At 38.7% G+C, this 19,281-nt stretch overlaps 1 protein-coding gene across 18 annotated transcripts in view; it reads left to right on the forward strand.

The window, feature by feature from the left end:
- Positions 1–19,281, forward strand: part of ERBB4 (erb-b2 receptor tyrosine kinase 4) — a 581,012-nt gene that overhangs the window by 434,688 nt on the left and 127,043 nt on the right. For 17 of the 18 annotated variants that reach the window (XM_083841514.1, XM_083841527.1, XM_083841529.1 and 14 more), the window contains one exon: positions 5,135–5,209. In XM_083841514.1, the coding sequence (XP_083697640.1) occupies positions 5,135–5,209 (75 nt within the window). Of the gene's footprint in view, positions 1–4,969; positions 5,015–5,134; positions 5,210–19,281 lie in introns of all 18 variants that reach the window. The other variant, XM_083841526.1, reaches the window with a different exon arrangement.

The following is a 19,281-nucleotide window of genomic DNA, read 5'->3' on the forward strand; positions in this document are numbered from 1 at the left end:
CAAAGACACAGCCAGGATCTGTTACACATTTGTCTTCCCCTCAGACCCTTTAAATCAGTTACGCAATAGAAGGAAATGCTGCTACTGTAGAAGAGTGTAAGAAGAAACTATTTGAAAAGATGAGCTCACTTCAGGAGCTCTGTTCCTGGCTTTAAGAGGTGGTGGAAATGCCAGTTCTGAGGGAGTCTGACAGGCCCATCTATGGTTGACAGATTTACTGTCTGCCCTGCATAAGAAGCACCTTGCAGTTTTGCTGGCCTCTCAGAAGAGTAGGATGTGACCGTTCTTCCCGTTCCATCCCCTTTTCTGGGGAGATCTAACTGTAATTAATTGTCCAGGAGTAGCTGTGTTTCCTGGAGACCAGGAGGGGAGCAGAAAGTTTTCCATTCCTTATCGCTTCTTTATATGCATCAATATTGTGCAAGTGGTTGGTTTTGTCTCACTGGATAGAATGGGATCAAGAAGTGAGGTTTATACACATTCTGGTGGAAATCTGACATTCTAGTTCATAGGGTTCCTTTATGCTAAGCTCTGATATCGTATAATACTTGAACTTTGTTTTCCCTTCTTTACTTTGTGCAGAAGTCTGGTCCAGCTGATAGGTGAAAGAATGTCTCATTTAGCTTAGTATGCCAATCCCCAGAGAAATGACAGAGATACGCTGGTAATAGGGCCAAAGATTTCTCCTGGGTTACATATGCAAAAATGTAGTTATCTCCTAGATGAAGAGCTCTACCTTTACTATGAGTCACATACTATTCCTCACAGAAATCCTCATCCTCTTTACTAAAAGGTTGATGGGTCTGTTCTTAGGTGTTTTGTTACCCCTCATGAAAACAACACACGCATGCCCCAGTCTGGATAAGCATAGATAATCTCTTCCAGTATTTCTAAAGACTTTCTGGCATGTGATTATGTTAATCTGTTAACGATTGCCCCAGATGTTTGGGGTTTATGGGTTTTCCATCTTCTTGCCAGGTTTGTCAGGGACTGAATGTGCCCACAGAGAAAAAGGAAATCAGTCTCTCCTGAAATGCTGCATTCTCTAGTTTCATATCCTCCTTTAGAAATTAATATTAAAGTTCCCCTCAATCAGGATTCTTCAGTGAAACAGGTTGTGGAGGGAACATACCTTGATATTTGACTCACAACTGAATGGTACAGAGAAACCTTAAATTTACTTCATCTACTGTGTGTGTTCTCCTCTGTCAGACCAATTGCTGGAATAAAACCAGTGCCCTAGCAGTACAGCTTAGGTACTTGTCAAAAAGTCTTGAGCTGCTGCAGAGCACTGCTGCCAGTGAGGCGCTGTCTAAGTCCTGCAGTGCTGCTCTGTGAATCAGGGTCTTCGCTAAAATGCATAGTTAATTCCCATAAGGTTTTTTTTATCATCTCCAGCTGTTGCTGTCATAGGGGAAGATACCTGTCCCACCTTTGTGTTTTCTGTGAGCATTTTGGCACAGTTTTGTAGCAGTACTTGCAGACGATCGCTCACTAGAGCATGGAATTAGATAACACTGTTCTCCTTTATTCAAGTATAATGACTGCTCCTGTTAATAGGCGTGTCATTATGCAGTCCTGTTAATGATCTTACATTGACTAAGAAAACTATCGAGGAGTGACTTCCTTGGATGCATCAACTTTGCTTTTTTGGCTTTGCATTCCCATGATAAACATCAGCTACTCTGAAGCCAGTTTGGAGCAGATCTGAGGCCCGTAGGACAGCTATCCCATTTAATTCAAGAGAGTCAGAAAGCATTTGGCACTTTTCCTTGCTGAGCTAGCCAAAATGGAATGCTTTCACAGAAATAAAATACTAATTATATAATAGCATCTGACAGTCTGCTTCCTCCCTGGGCAAGACACAAACAGGAGATTTCACTGGACACCTCCTCTCATCAGATATTTTCTTGCTCTTTTTTTGGAAGGAAAGGTATTACTGTTCACCAAGAGTTTATTATCCCTCTAAGCCAAAACTAGAGAAGTCATGGGAGCTTCAGTCAACATATGAACGGTCCGGAAGGGATCTGAAGGCACAAGGACTGTCTTGCCCCAAAGGCGTTTTGAATTCCAGTTGGCACCATAGTGCAAATTCAATGGCAACAAATTCTAGCTAAGGCACTGTTACTATTTTGTTGATGAAAATTCTCTCCCTCTCCCCAGCCCCCGTTCAACTTCCTTACTATCACTGTCAGCATATACTTACTCCCTGTTACCTAAATAAATCCATGGTTTTGATTCATCTGGCTTTATCCATAGCAATAGTTGGATGAGCAGGTCATTGCCATAACTAAGGTTTTCTTCTGTCCAGAGTTAATCCATTTATATTATCTCATAATCAATTTTGTTTGTTTTCAATAACAAGGATTTTTGAGAATTCATCTGACTAAAAATGGCTTTGCTACTCCAGATCTGAGAAAAGTTAAGACCCTACCTCAAAGTTAAGGAAAACTGACAATACTTATGAAAGTTGGAGAGAAAAAAGGTTATTTCAGGAGAAAATGATTGTTATTCTAATTTTCAAAACCATTTTAACAATTTTTCTTTCAGAAAATGATTTTGTAAACGTAAGGTGAGCTCCAAGTGTAACTGTCTTATAAGCTGTATTGGACTATTGTAAGGTACTGAATATGTCATTAATAAATTGTAACATATCAATTAACCAGTTCATTTTACAGAGAGAACTTGGAAAATAAACATACCATCCAGACTCCAAGCAGAAGGAGGAAGCCTGGGGGTCAGTGGAGTTCCAGTGTGATGCATGATTGTGTCACACTTGTACTTCCATGTGTCAAAAAGCCTGACACCAAGGAAATTATTTCCAGAGGAAAAATAACTGATGACTTCATGGTGAAAATTAACTTGTTAATAGAACTAAGTGTCTGCTGCCATTACTCACATCGTATTTACTGCATTTAAATCAGGACAGCCAGAATAGAGTATGTAGCTATTCACCATTACTAGGAGTAACGGACATTGCACCTAGACAGAGTTTTTCTGTTTGAGAAATCCACTGAAGACGATTACAGGTTTAAATAAAAATCAGTGATATTTCAGGTTTGGGTGGGCGAGGTCCAAACACCTCTCCTCTTCTGGATTCAAGGTCCTATTCTCCAAAAGTCTGAGAGTAAATGTGCAGATGTGAAATGACTTCAAGACAATAGGCTCTTTATGTCTGCCACTTATCTGAACTAGTAATGGGCTCTCCGACCTCTAATCTGAAAAGGACCTTCTTTTTATTTATAGCAAGAGTCTAAATTCAGCTTCTCTTGACATGCTAGGAAATGGAAGATCTTGAACAACTTTTTCAGCCTCCTTCATTACTGAACTGGTTTTCTGCAAATTGCTGAGAATGCCATAAAGGAAGAATGCTGGGCATGTCTGAGAGTGAATTCAGACTTGTAAAGCCCAGGACAGCTGAAATTTCAAAAAAAAATATATCTGTCAAGAGTTCTAAGTTTTTGAACTGTCTGTAAATCTACCCTTTCCACTTCATGCATTATCTGGCCACCTGGGTATTTAACGAATCCATTTTGCTCGCACATTTGCTGAAGGAAAACATTATTGAGGAAATACAAAGTCTCTGTTTGCATGTCACAGCTTTTATGTAAAAATAAAGATTCAAGTAAACAAACGAGGTAAGGTTCACTGTTCTGCTCTCCCTGGTGAGCAGATGGGAGCAGGAAGACGGTGAAACTGAATCTGCTGAATTTGTGTTGTAAGGGCAGAGTGATAGCTTAATTTAAATGCAGCAAAAACTGATGAGTGGCAAGTGATGGTGAAGTGGAATGGCGATCTCTTGGGAGCATATTTGAACTCTTAGAAATTCTGACATCTCCCTTTATCAAAGCCAAACTGGAAGCAGGAGACTTTAAAAAAGAATTTGGGATTATACCTTAAATTTAAAATGCCTCAACTGAAGGGAGTATCCATCTGCCACAGGAACAGGTTATCTGACGCATCAATAGCCTTGCAGCTGAGGGGCTTGTTAATAACATGGTCCCAAGATCTTGTTAAAGAGTTAAAATTAGTGGTTTGTTTTCCTTAAAATTGTGAGGGCTAGATGCTTGCTATGGATAAGGGGGGACTGGCTGGACATTCAGCACTAAAGGGTGTCAGTTTGTCTCAGACCCTGAAAGCTTAATTTCATCTGTCTTTGATAATCTTAACTGCTGTGTGAAAGGTATAATTGGCTTTCTCTGTGAATGCAGAGGGGGCCTAGTACACCATTTCAATTACTACTCTTCATGAGAGCATGGAAAGTCCACGAATACCTGAATACCTGTGTTTTGCACACAGGCTCTTTTCCCCATGGCTGTGCTTCATTGCTGCTGCATAAAGTGATTCCCTGTAATTCCATTGCCTTTGGTGAGCACCTGCTGAATTTGCAGGTGGAGGACTTCCGGCAGCATCTACAGACAGCAGAATGAAGTGCCTGAATCAGCAAACAGCGTTTTGCTCTGATTTTTTTTTTTTATGTGAATCTTCAGCTTCCTTGATGAGTACAGTCAGCTTCCAAAATATATGCCCTAGCTGGAAACTTAGAACAGAATGAACAGTTGCATCAATTACAGAAAGAAGGAAAAAAAGAAAAAGTTTTGCATTTTGCTCTCAGAGGTCTCGTTTTGCGAATCAACTGCTTCCGTGCAGTAATCAATGGTTTGATGATTCAAAAAACGTCCAGAAAAAGCAACTCTATTGTCAGGCCGCCCACGTACGCAGGTGAAACCTACATTAAGTATTGTTTGAGCCAAGATTTGTCCAACCTTGGAATACTGTTTACGTTGCTATTGTTGTTCCCATCACAAGCTTGTTTTTGTCACAAGCTATAATTTAGTAGTGAGTTGGGTATGTCTTGAGAATTATAATTAAGAATGTGGCACAAAGGGGATTCCTGCTTCCTTGGATCTGCAAATAACAATTTTTTTTTTCTCTTTCTCTCCTTGTTCTCAATTTGGATTTGCTGCAGGTGCATAGGTCCACGTATTGAAGACTGCGTCGGCCTGATGGATAGGTACTTGCTGAGTGATCGTTCCCTGTGTGTCTTCCATCTTCCACGTGTGGACAAGGGCGCATGCGTGTGCATGTCCTTGTGAATGGCAAATGACGTCTTTTGTTCTGTAATTGCCTGCAGGTGTAGAGGTCCCGCTAGTCATGACTGCATTTACTATCCATGGACACGACAGTCCACTTTACCACAACATGCTAGGTAACATCCACCACTTCTCCATTTTTGTACACTAGGTCCTTCCCTAGTTACCATAGGAACGTTATACTATCCAGTTTGTTCAGAAATGTGGAATATGGGAAGAATATAATGTGTTCTTAAGTAATTTATGCCTCTGAACATCCAAATTTGCTTCTCTATTTGAAAGCCAATTGAATATCTTACATGTTTATCTTAGCATGTTTTTTTTTTTTTCCTGAGGTTAAAACAAAAACAGTCCAATTCTGGAATTTTAAGCAGAAATACATGTTTCTTGATGAAATTTTACTAGAAGTTAAACATAGTGAAAACCTCTGGTTAAAGTTGATTTTTTTTTTTTCTGTTTGGCATTTTTTAAAGACAGAACTTAACAGAGCTTTTTCTTCCATACTTTCCTGGGGGGGGGGGGGGGGGAATAAATGTTTAAGCAAAACTTAATTTCTCCCTCGATTTATCTGTCTTGATTTTTTTTTCAATTTTCTGTTATATATATATAAAAAAAAAACCTGTCCTTGCAGCAATTTTGTTTTCCAGTAATGATGATCAAATCAAATTAATGCAAGAGGAATCCCAAAGCACTGCAGTTATATTCCACATTCATTTTTGTGAAGGCCATTCATTGCCATTGAGTTTGTTAATTTTTAAAATCAAACTGGGTAGTATGACTTCCAGGCTTTGGGGTTACTGTCATGAGTTAGGATTAGATAAGAAATATATCCTTCCAGTCAGCTTCATCTCATTGAGCATTTTATTTTGTTTTTATTTTCTTTAAGAAAAGATTTTAAAGTTACTTTTCCTTTCTAGTTTCATACCTAACGTGAAGATACCTGTTTTCTAGCTGTTGAGGGAGAACATGTTTAGCCTTGAAAAACAATCTAAATGCTATCAGGTGGTATACCTGTGTAACTAAATGGGTATCAGTTCTGACTTAATTCTTAGACCAATGATTAGGCAATGGAAGAAGAATAAGGTTTTTTTTTTTTCCTATTATGGTATTTTTTTAATCGTTCTGTTATGGGGTGTCTAGTTCGAGATACTTCTGTGGGGGACTCATTTTCAGATGTACTCAATGAGTATGAGTTACTAAAAACCTGCTATCAGTTTTAAACGTCTTCACTTTGTCAACTTTACTCAAAGCACAAATATAGAAAATGTATTATTAATTGTATAAGTTTAAGGGGCGTATCGGACTATAGGGAATGAGGACCATGCTGACATTCATTACTTTAGTAATCAATTTAAAAACAACACGTATTTCATCAATTCGACTTCAATCAGTTTTTGAAGGAATATTAAGGGCTTAATACTAGGAAGACAACATTTTTTTGTAACTTAGTGTTATGGTCTGCTCGCTCTAGCTTCTTCTGTTAGCCCACAAGCTAGTGAGACCTTATTCACTGTTTAATTCCTGTGGTACAGCTTCAGAACTTTGTTCTGAAAATGGTCAGGTAGCAGTGAAGTCTTTGTGGGTGCCGCAAGCAATCACTGAAGTTAAGGGAAAGACTCCTGTTAATCACAGTGGATGTTACATTGGCCCCTGGGACCTTGGATGCGATATCACAACACTAAAGAAAGTGTTGACTATAAGGTTTCAGGCTGAAGCCATGTGTTAACAGGCAGTGTTTGTTTTGCATTTTACATTGTGCAAATTCTGTTTTTTGTCTTGAATCTACTGTCTAGATAGGAAAGCAAATGATTCAGTAGGTGGAAGTAAAACAAATGTTTTACTCTGCTCAAGCAAAGCATTTCCTGCTTGATTCAGTATGAGAAGGGAGGGACCCTCAAATGGGCATTTAAATCTCATGGATTTCGTTTGTTTTGACTTTGCTGAATTTATTTTAGGAAAACTAGTTCACTGTAAATGTGATTAAATGTTAGTATGTGTGCATTTTTCCCTTTCAAAACAATGAAGGAGGTTTTAGGGCTTTAATGCTTCTGTATTTATTAGATCTGTAAAATTTTACATTTTTTTGGTGAAAATGGTTCATTGTGATTGGGCTGAAAATGGGCAAAACTGCATTGGCAAAAGTGATACCTTTTATTATGACTGAAGGGATGTAAATCATAAACGGATATGTTCTACTTAAATGGAACGTTCTTTGGGACCCTTTAAAAGTTGTGGGACCTCCCTAGACTAACAGACTTTAAAATTAATCATTGGTTTCATCTGTGTCCCATTGAGTAGAATTTCTTCCATTTTTCTTTTACAGTTTTGCACCTCGCAAATTGGTTTAGCCATGATCCATTGACTTGAGGGCTTTTGTAAGAGCATGGTAGAATAGCAGAGGAATTTTTACTGTCATGTTTAATAAAGATTAATCAGATGTGCATCACATGGCCTGTTTCCAAATGACAGGTGAAACTTCAGTTTTTCTGCTTATGTTTTGTCCCTTATGTGCTGTGGAAAAATCCTTACTTTTGCTATTCCATGTCTTCCTGCATAGCTTTTTATTTTTTAACCCTTAACTACAGTAGAGTGCAGTTCACAGGATGAAGAAACCCTTTTATTTCCCTATTTCCACCTTAGTGCGATTTATAAGGGCTGTTAGACCTCGTTTCCTCTACGCAACGTGACAGATTTCTCAGATGACTGTTAGGCGACTTGCCAGATCTCATGCTCTTATTTTTTCCTGTGAGAACCTGCATTTACTTTCAGTGTAAGTTTTTCATCACAAAGGCTTTCACCGTATTCTTAACTGCCAGGAAAAGTGCAAACTGTGAATAAGTAAAAGTCTTCGTAAGAGAACCAGTACATGGTCAGAAGTGTGGGACAACCATGCGCATCGTTTGCTTGTGGTTAGTTGCAAATTCCAGCTGTCGTTACACTCTTCATAGGGAAAGCCTTTGCTCACGTTTGTGGCACAAAAGGAGCAGGTGGAGGCTGGGATCTCCCAGGGTGCCCAGAGGAGTTAGCACTCCTCTTTTCCCACCTGTCACTATTATGACATGCCATTCAATACCTTCTGGCAGTTGCACTCAGCGGTTTCTTTGAGTGGAATAGCATAGTTGTTAGAGGCTCTGGATACAGCATGGGCCACAGTGAGTGCAGTGCAGAGAACAAAAAGAGGAGTCTGCCTCAAAGAGCTGGATAACCATTGCCTAAAAGGAAGACTGAAAAACTGTTAGTGCTCTACCATCCATTAAGAAAATGACTGTAGTTGCTCACATAAGGTTGGTTCTTTTGTGCACCCCAGATCCCGAAAATTATGTAACTTGGTTATTGAAGCTGGGCTGTGGACAACGTTTCTGACTTAAAGTATGAATTCTGAATGTGTTTATCCTTCTGTAATTCATAGAACTTAAAGCTAGGAAGACATTATCAAAACAGGAGTGAATTTAATTTTTTTTCCGGTGTGTGTGAGATTGTAAATCTGAAGGCGTAATGGGAAGCATGTGGTGGTTATGATGGGAAAGAACTAACACCTTAATGGCCCTGGTCTAAGTAAGCTGATGTCTCTATTGATTTATGCCCTAAGATAACTTCACGTTTTGTTTTTAACTAACAGAAACTTAATTAGCCAGTACCACCATTGTCAAATGGTTACATAAAATGAAGTGTAGGTGTTAACTCAAATTGCAATCCTAATGCTAGCTTTGTATCAACAAAGGACGTTCTCTCAACAAATCATCACTTCCTAAGCAAAAAAAAAAACAAAACTGTTTTTATGTATTCTGTGTGTGTACAAGAGCTAATTAACAATAAACCCTATGTAATGCAGGCGAATCCTTTCATAGCTGTTTTGTACCCATGCACAGTATGACTTCAATAGAATTTTGCAGCCGTTCTGACTAGATGGTGGGGAAGGGAAACACCTCTAATAAACTGGTAATGTTCATTGCTTTTATGGAGCTCTGTTCCATTGCTTGGAGGAAAGTATTCCATATGCTCTGTATTTTTATAGAATAATCATAGTAACTTCTGGAGGGGAAGAGGAGGAGAATTTCTATATAAAATAAGAGGGAATATAGGATCTGTGAGTATGAACTAAGCCGCATTACTTAACTTGAGTGGTAAAAGATGCTGCTCTTGAGACACTTCTAATATGGTGGTCTCTGCTGTATCAGAACAGAACGGTTAAAGAAAGAATTTCTATTTTTTAAAAATATAAGTTTTATATTTATTAAAATATTAATATTAACTATTAATATTAAAATATTAATATTAAATTTATTTAAAATATTTTATATTTTTTTAAGAAGCAAGACTAGAAACAATACTGTTTCTTGTCCTGTTTCTGTGGGTTAAGTAGAGCTCACAGTTGATACATATGGGACAGTTGGATGGAGAAATCCCTGTGTTGTGTGAGAACTGCTGCTACTAAACTGGTTTTCAAACATACCTTTGCTGTGGGCACCTTCATTGTCATGACAGCATTTCACTCCCTGGAGCTTTAGGAGGAATGTGTCCGAGTCTCCCTGTGTGAAGGAACCAGAGGCAACTGTCATCATGCACGTGCCTTTTAAAATCCATTCAGTGGCTCCAGTAGTTTGAGGATCATGTTTAGACTGCACAAGATAGAATAAGGCAAGAAATCTGGTGTTTGTTGTAGTTCTACAAGCAGTGGAATATGAGTGGAATGCTTTTGCTGCCTGTTGAGATTGTTGCTGCCCAAGTTCAGGTTTCTCAGCAGCAGAGCTGTTTACTGGGTTTGAGTAATGATTTGTTAATGCGTAGTGGTGCATGCCAAACAGAAACGCTACAGCGAGGGTATAGAAGTTGTCTTAGCATATCACTTTGTGGATATTGGTACAGCAGTCCTTACTGTATCGTGCAGTGCATCCCAGCACTTGTCTTCTTCAACTGGTGAGCTCTGAAAGAACGTAAGTGCACCATTCAGTCTTAAAAAGCAAGCAGATTTCTTGCAGAAATGTACAGTGACATGTATTTGGTCTGTTTCAGATGTGGTGATATCATAGTGGGGTTTTTTTTGGTTGTTTGTTTTTTGTGCTCTTTGTTTGAGTTGCATGAGTTGCAAAATATATTTTAAAATACATTTAAAATAAGAGTCTTTGTTCTAAAAACTGGGCAAATTACTGTGCTGAAACTTAGAGCAGAAGAAATAAGAAATATTAGACCAAGTAGGTCACTGTTGAAAGGCAAGCATTTAGGAAACTCCAAGTTGCAGATGGTTTGTTAGAATGGAAAACAACGCACAGTCCTATTGCAGAGGTCACTGCCTTTCGTACTCATCAAGCTACGTAAGCTTTGTGTGGCGTGTCTGTACTGGTTTGGCTACGCAAATAATACATGATGGAGAAATAAAATGGTATCGTGAAAAAGTGACCTTATTATAGAGCAACGGTATATATGTCACCACTCTCCAGTGGGTTCCTTTTATGGCTTGAAATGAGGATTTAATTTAGATTTAATGTTGTTATAAATTAATTATCTATTATTAAAAATACATTTGTAGAGCTTTAGAAATATGTAAGATGTAGAGTTGTTTAAACCTCAGTGAATGGTTTCTTAATAAATCATTAATATTTAATATATAATAAATCAGAACTAAAGCTCGCAGTCTTACTTCCAATCTACCTGCATAATGCAGGATTTGTCGCTCTTTCATATTTAGGCAATTTACATGACAAACGTATTTCAGTTCAGAGTCCAGCCAAGACTTAATTCTCTGCATTCTGGCTTACTCACCGTGACCCATCAGGTAATTAAGGAGCTGCAATTCTTGCAATAAATGGCAAAGTCTTGGTAGGGGTTCTTTAGGACAGTATGCTGGTGGCACTGTACCTGTGTTGGAAGCATGCGTACAGTGAAAGTCTGCTTAATAGTGTTACTTCAGATCAGTTAGTAATTCCTACCATGTAATCCACTGTAGGGAGGGGGTCTGTATTTGAGCTGGGGTAGATTTATTCCCTTCTAGTATCTATAAAGTGATCTCGCAAGAACTCCCCCCGCATGCACACTTTTCCATTGCCTATTTAAAACCAGTTAAGTACTTCTTGGAATGAGCACTTAATGCAGGTGACAATCTGTATGTAAAGAAGTTTGCAAATTATGTCACTTATGTCACTTTTTTTTCTTACACAAGTGTATGTTCTGTTTCTCAGTTAATTTGCAACAGCTTTTCCAGTGCTGTATCAGAACTAGTGGATAACTTGTCAGTGATGATAGCTCATAGTCCATCTTGTTCATTTGTGCAGAAATTAAAATGACGACACATTATTGAGGGCATTGTCCAAATGTCTCTTGAACAGCCTGTTGCAGCATTTGACAAACCTCAGATTAAAGGATTTTTTCCATGTATCTGGTCTGAAGTAGCCCTGATGTGGCTTTGTGCTGTTCTTGCGCATCCTGTCATCAGAGACCAGGGAGCAGAAACTGGTGCTTCCCTTCTCAGGACCTGGCAGAGCGGTAAGCTCGCCTCATGGCCATCTTTTCTCCAGGTTCTATAAACCAAGTGGCACTAGTCTAGCAGAAGGAAAAGGATAGGGAATCTGTGAGAAAATAAAATGGCTGAAATCTGAAGACGGATGTGTTCAAAGTAGCAAAATGACAATGCATTTTTAATAAGGATTATTAATCCCTGGAGTGATTTTTCCCTGGTAGCATTCAATTTTCTAGCATTAGGCTTGTAAAATCAAAACTGGAGCTCTTCCTTGCAGGTGTGTGCTGTTGGAAAGAATCGATCTGTGCCAAGCCTGTAGGCTGTGCAGGTATCAGGGTGGAGGATTTCACTGGTTCCTTCTGTCCTTGTTTACAGCGTGTGACAGGACAGTTGCAGATATGCGATGATAGCTTCCTGCTCTGATCATCTCTTGGCTCATGTTCTAAGCCTTGCACCCAGGGTTCCTCTTTGAATTTTGATTGCTGGTATTGGCAGATCTAGCTACTGAATGTTTCAGTTTGATTCTTGTCAGCTTTGAGGCGCAGAATGAGAGCTCCAAATGACTGTGCACAGGGTTTCTGTTGTACTGGCCATATTCTTGATGATTCGCAGTTAGGTCAGTTAAAGGACTTCTGAGTTTTCAAACTAACCTTTGCTAGGGGAGGGGAGAAATTGATTGAGATCTTAATTGTTTGGCTGAGCTCTTTTGCATTGTGACTTTTCACTTCAACTGTGCATGTATTTTAAATAAAGTTAGCAGTAGGGTTTTTACATGCTAGTGTTTCAGCATTTTTATTTAGTGTGGTACAACTGAAGGCAAGTTGTTTTCCATGACTAATTTTTGGCATTAATAACATAGACAAAGGAGATCTTCGCATTTTTATCTCTATCAGGTTTTCTAAGCCTTAGATGCTAGCAAGGTACTAAGCATCTAATACTTTTTTGTAGTACAGACTTCCCCTTCCTTCCCCCCCCCCCCTTTTTTTTTTTCTTTCTCTTCTTAACATCTTTCCCCACTTTTCCTGGAATAGATGCTTTGTAGCATCTTTGGTAATGTGAAGTTTAGGAAGCACAGTATCTAGATAATGGATTATTTTTAGTTTATATGTAACTTACAAAAGTGAAGCTTTCTTTCGGGATGACTATACTTTTGTCAAAAAAAAAAAAAAAAAAAAAACAACTTGACGCTGTTTTCCAGTCTGATGTAAATTTTAATGAAATCTTAACGCCCTGAAATTGCTTCACATAAACAATGATGTGGTGTTCTTCAGTTGTTTCTGCAGCATGGTTTCTATGTGCTCTTGTTTCTGGTCAGTCCCTTGCAAAAAACACCTTTAGTTGCGAAGCATTCAAAAGCAGCGTTAGTGACGTGCAGGTTTCTGTGCATCCTGTACAGGATTCTGAGTGTTCATGTGGATCACTTTTTCCCCAGATGCTGGTGTGCTCTATTCAGAGCATTTAACAGCTATTGGAAGAGAAGTATTTTAAATATTTGGAAGATGCATAGGTAAGGTGGTATCTGTAATAAATTCTGCGATGTTATATTGTAGTGAAATTTGGGAGAAAGCAAAGCTGTTGTGCTAAATCATCCTTGGCCTTTATGTGGGCCATACTGTACTGCAAACTAATCATAATAAAACAGCTGTTTCAGAGTCTAGGTTACGCTCAGCAGTATCCTCACCATGGACACAAGCTGTTTTTCTAATCGAGTCACATCTGTGACTATCAGGATGATAGGAGGTTGCTGTGTACATGAACACAAAAATCACTGGTAGGGCTGAGAATAGAAGGTAGGGATAATATTCACAGACTGGTTTCCCTTAACAGCCTTTACAGACAGTGAAGTGAAATAGGTTCCTTTGGGTGGCTGTGCAAACGGAGCAGATAAGTGAAGGTGGGTGGGCTTGGAGCTTCTAAGCTGAACTTTTTTTTTTTTTGGAGTGGTCTGTAGGGAAATGCTAGTAGTGTGATGATGACTAGAAGTAAGAGGAGTTGCAGGTTTTACTTGTTTATCTTTGTTCCTCTTGACAGTGTAAGAACTCCTGGAAAGGACTGGTATGTTAAATATCCTGGTGTGTGTGTGTGGGGGGGGGGGGGTCATGTTTAAGACTTGTGTCAAAATGTGGATCTCAGTTTTCTTCTACCATGTTTTCCTCATAATCAAATGGGATTTTTCAACGATTGATGTAATTTATGTAGGGCATTTAAGCAGACATGATAGTATCCTTGTAATATTACAGTTATAAATCCCAAAGCAAAATCAGGAATATTCAAATAAAAATTCCTTATGCCCTGATCTTTATCTACCTTGGATTTTGCTTGATATTTATGAGCACTGGCCGCATTTATTCCCTCCTATGCTCCACAAAGATAAATTTTGCATATTTAGAAACTCTAATGAGGAGAGGCTAAAATACATATTCAAGTTAGCAGCAGGAACGTGGCCATCTCTGAGGCACTTATGCCTCAAATACGAGAGAACATGTATGCCAATGTGGAATCAAGTGTTAGTATTTTGCTTTAGACTTCAAAGGAAAGTCTTAGTCCTTTATATATGTAATACATGCACAATATATGGGTGCAAATTTCCAAACACAGTTAAAAAGGAACCTACAAATCTTCATGCACTCTAACTTTAATCTTAAACATAGGTCCCAAAGATGATCTAATGCCACCCCTTGTTAAAAAGAACTCAGTTGAAACCCATGTAAGCTCTCCATTTATCACAGAACAAGTGATTGGATATGACAGGATGCTTGAAGATCAGGAACACAGCATGACAGTTCTGTTCTCAGCAGTTTATCATGTCCCATTTTGTTTTGGCTTTTTTCCCCCTCTGCCAGTGTCCAGTGCTGAACTTAGTACTACCTTAGTCTGCTCACTCATGTTGAAGAGGCTTGCTCAGAGAAGTGTAGATGCACAGCTGGACCAGAAATGGCCTGGTGGGAGTTGGGGCTGTCTTTAATGAGCAGACTCTGAGAAACATGAAGTCATAAAGACTTCAGAGAGAGGCAATCAGTGACAGAATCTCAGACTTGATCCCCAAATACAGTCCTTAAAAGTCCACTGACATGAAAATTCCTGGAGCTTGAGCAAGCAAACACTGCCCCAGATGGTTCAAAGCAAAACAAGAAAGAGTCTGCTGTGCACAACCACTCAGCTAAATACGTATTGAAACTGTGCTGTGCTCCTTAAATCTTCTGAAAGACCACTGCAGTCTTACGAGCAAAATTTCACTTAGTCATGTATGGATTTGGGTATTTCATGTATTGAATGGCTCAATTACAGCTAAGGTTCACCTGGAACTCCACTTACCAGTGGAATTTGGAAAGTGTTGAGGAAAAATAAGAGCACAGTATTCGTATGGGTTTACTTCTCTTGGTTAGTTAAAATACTCTCAAATGTTTCTTTCTGGTCTCTGTTCTTTACAGTTTGAGTTACCACCCAACTGAAATGAATTTCCCCTGATGTCTGGAATGGGTTCCAGATATTGTAGAGAATAAAGTAGTGAACGACTAATTCATCATGAGTGCATGTCCTCAGGGATCAGATTTTTTTTTTTTTTCCACACATTGTTTCCCACATATTTGTGTGAGCAGACACCTTTTTGGTTGTTTGTTATGTGTAAAGATGAAAGAGCACACAAGACTGAATCAAACTGTCACCTGAAATGCTAATGAATTGCTGTTAGTGCTGGCTGCAGTGTTCACTCCTCTGTACTGTCACTAGTGAAGCAAAACTGAAAGCAGGTTGAGTTACATTGAGCTTATCAAGGCTTGAGTTTGGCTGTCTGCTTGAAAAGTTGTACAGGTGTAGGGTGAAGGTAATGGGCCTCCTGTGACTGCTAGAACATACAATAGGTACCAAAATGTAACCATGATGCAAACATGATAAAATCTGCCCTGAATGCCAGTTGCACAGTGAAGGAGTTGTTCCTGCCTGGTTTCAGTGGCCAAATGTGTGCTAAGATTTCTATTCTCTGTCTGACCTGGCCAGCCCCTGTTGGAAGTTTGGCTACCTACTGATGTAATGCATTGTATTTCTCAGCTCCCCAAGCTGTGTGGTGTGTTTGGCTTCAGCTCGGTGGTGCTTTTGGCTTCGATGGTTTGTGAACAGAAAGCAGTGCTGCCAGACAGACTGGTCTCTCAACATATACAGGAGAATGCACCTTATGCTTCTGTTTGAGAAAAGCATGTGTTCTTATTAATAATTGCGTGCACACAGAAATAATTGTAGAACCTGTTGACTACAACCGGTTGCAGAGAAGCCTGTGTGCTGCAGCCTGAGTTTATTGCCTCTAACAGGAATGCTTTATGCAGAGAGAGACTCCTTAAGCTAATGTTCATGGTTTTAGTTTCAGAGCAGTCCATCAGTGCCCATGGTCATTACAGGTCTGGTTTTCTTTATTTGAAGCAAAATATTACTCTTTGCAATGAAAATGGGAAATATGACAAGTTTATAAAGAGGATTGTTCTTTTACTTGATGAACTGGCTTCACCTGTGAGTCCAGTCCAGTGGATTTAACTGGCTTTCTGTCACAGATAAATCAATCCACATTATGTGGGACCTGACTTGGCATATTTTACAAGGAACGTTAATCCGTTTACTTAAAGCACAAGCCTCAAAACAAAGTCACCGTGCAAGTTCCTAACAATAGAATTCCTTTTTTTGTTGTTGTTGTTGCAAAAGAGAAAAATCTCAGCCTGAAAATATTACGAATGCAAGAAATCTCAGGTAGACTTTCAGTTATATGGAGAGAGAAGCCCACAAAAAGCCTCTGTATTAATACTGCAGTTAGAGCGATCTCAGTATTTATTCCCAGTCAGCTATATTAACAGGGAGGTAAAACAGAGTTCTTAGTAACTTAAGGTGAAAATAGGAACATCGTTGTTCTCCTAAATTACTTAAATCACCATTTGGATTTAAAGCTAGTTTTTTAGAAATCCAATGTGCACTGTATGTGCTTAAGGATAATAAAGATGTCAAAAAATTATTCTCAGTACACATTAATGTTTAGAATTCTAGCCCAAATTCATTTTAAAAGCTATCCTCAATTTTTATTTTTCCACCATTTATTTTGCTGAGTGAAATAAGGAATCTTTTCTTTGCTTAAATAAAATAAAAACACACTGAAAATTGAGTAGGATATACTGTAACAATTCAAGGAATAGACACGATATATTTACTTGTCTTGTTTAACAGTCATTTCAGCAAACACTTTCTGATAACCAAAATATGCACAAGTCTTCAGAAAATTTTGTCACTCACTGCATTAAACATTTTGATGCATCCTTATAGCTCAGTTGCTCTCAACAAGACATCTCGATCAGTGGCACATCTGTTCTGTACGTGGCTAAGAACAATGGCTCTCAGCTGGAAAAGGCGGTGAAAATTCTGAATCTCACGATTTGAGTGATCTAGAAACGTGCAACTACTGAATGGACCTAGATGGGGATTACAACATTGTGCTCATGTTGAAAAGTCGTGGGTAAAACTACCTGGCACCAGAGTTTAACTACAGCTAGTTGATGGTATGATGGAATACATTTAGCCCGTATCTAGATTTTAATATCTACATTTAAATGTCGGATTGGTAGTCATCCTGAGATCAGCTGTTACAATTTGTGTTTAAACAAGATAAAAGCTAATCTGCACATAAGAGGTAACGTTTTGCTCAGTGTTTAAACATCCTTGGATTAGATGGGAAAAGGGAGAAGTGAGTCTTGTTCTTGGAAGAGAAAAAATATAAAGCAGAGCACATCTTGATGTGAAGAATAGTAGATGAATTCTTCCTGCCCTGAGGAGCACTGTTTTGTGAGCAATTGTGGTTGTAGAGGGCTGCCAAAGAAGTGCTGCACAGGAGAGAAGCTCTTAAAACATACTCAAATTTGCTTCTCACTCTGGTTGTTTATCTTGTATGTTTTAAATACAAAGATTATTGTTCCAGGATTAGCAGAATCTGTTAAATCTCTGAAAGTGCAGCTTGAAAGTTGTCTGAATTCCCTTCTGAGGGAAGGGGAGAGGAATGCAGAATGTGTGAATTGTCCATCAGGAAAAAAGATTATCTTGAAAAAGAAAATTTCCAAGCAGCAAACACTTCACAAGTATTCAAAGTTAGAATGATTTCTGTCTGCATGTATAGATAAAAAATCTTAAAGTGGGGAAGGCTGGGAAGGTTGAGGTGGGAACTGAAAGCTCTCTAACAGCTTGGCTTCAAAGCTCAGTTCATTTACATATTGTATTACATGGGTTAATGCCAAAGGTACAAAAACAGGTGTTCTTTCTCAGCTTTATTCCGTGGACCACAATACTATTTCCTTTCCTCCTGCTGCTGTGTTCTCCAGTCTAGAGTATGAGACCATGCACTCATCGAAATCAGTAATTAGGCTTTAATACCTGACTCTCTGCACTTTGGGAATTGCAGATGTCTTGATGTTTTGGAGTGGAATGATACAAGCTCCCCTGTTGGGCATCCTTGTCCATCTTGGAACGCTAAGTTTGAACTTCTTGTCTCAAATTTGATGCGCAGGAGTTGATATTACATGCTTCTAAATACGAAAACACTGTGTACATTTAAAAAGAAAAATATATTATTTATTTCTCCTAAGGGAATATTATAATCTTACTTTCAAATTTCAGCAACAGATAGATGCGGCTTCCAGTTTAGAAGGCTGAGTTTTTCACACGTAGTGAATTTTTTCCCCTCTCACCACCTCCCCTGCTGCTTTCTTTTCCAGTCATTAATTGGGTATTCTGTCCTCAGCTGGTGGAGGGGTGAGGGACAGCAAATTGTGTGGGGTTGAATTACAATTCAGGGCCCTATTTCTTGAAATTATATGTCTATTTTGATGAGCATAAAAGTCTAGAAACACCTAGCAGGGAGGGGTTTTTTTTTTTTACACCCTCTGGGGTAGATTTTCCTTGTGTAAAGGAAAATGGCCATTGTATCAGCAGTTTCTGTTGCTGGGTCCATAGTGAAGCTGAAAGAAACATGAGCTAGATTCGACCTCTGGCTGTCCGTATCCATGCTGGATGGGCAGGACCCAACATACAACTACTCTCTTTACTTGATTTTAGATTTTCTGAGTCCTAACAGTGAAATGTGGCCTCCCTGCTTTTAAAGGTGACTTTAAAAAAATGTCTTTTTTTAAGGGTGATGCTTTTGTCACAACGTTAACGTTGCTCCTGTTAATTTTCATGGAAGTAATTTTAAGTGGAAAGCAGTTAGCATTGGTCTAACGTAGCCGCTTGGATTCACAGAGGTGGTTGTGGGGCAGTAATAGTAATGTAAATGGATTAAATCCTTAATGCCACTAGAGATAAGGAGCTTTGTGTGTGTCCAGCTTGTTCGTGAAGCTGAACTGATGATTAGGTGCATGTGCAAAAAAAAAAAAAAGATTGGATTAAAATAAAAAAAAAAAAAGAAAGGTTTTGTTTCTTCAGTTGTCTCACTGGTCAGCAACACCTTTCAAGGATCCATGTTAAACAACTTTAACAATTATCTAAAAGAGAAGTAAACAGCATTTTAATGAAATTCAGCAGGGTATTAAATGTGAGATACTGCACACACAAAAACACTGGAGAAATTATACAAGGGAGTAGGAAATGTTAGCAGAAAATATAAAAAGCAAACTCAGCCTAATTAACATAAGTAAAAATAACCCAGATGGGGAAAGTGACAACCGAAAAGCTTAAGTGCTTAGAAATAATCTCTGTGTGGTTGGAAACACCAGT

Source organism: Anser anser (genome assembly GCF_964211835.1).
Source record: "Anser anser genome assembly, chromosome: 6".
Classification (NCBI taxonomy): domain Eukaryota; kingdom Metazoa; phylum Chordata; class Aves; order Anseriformes; family Anatidae; genus Anser; species Anser anser.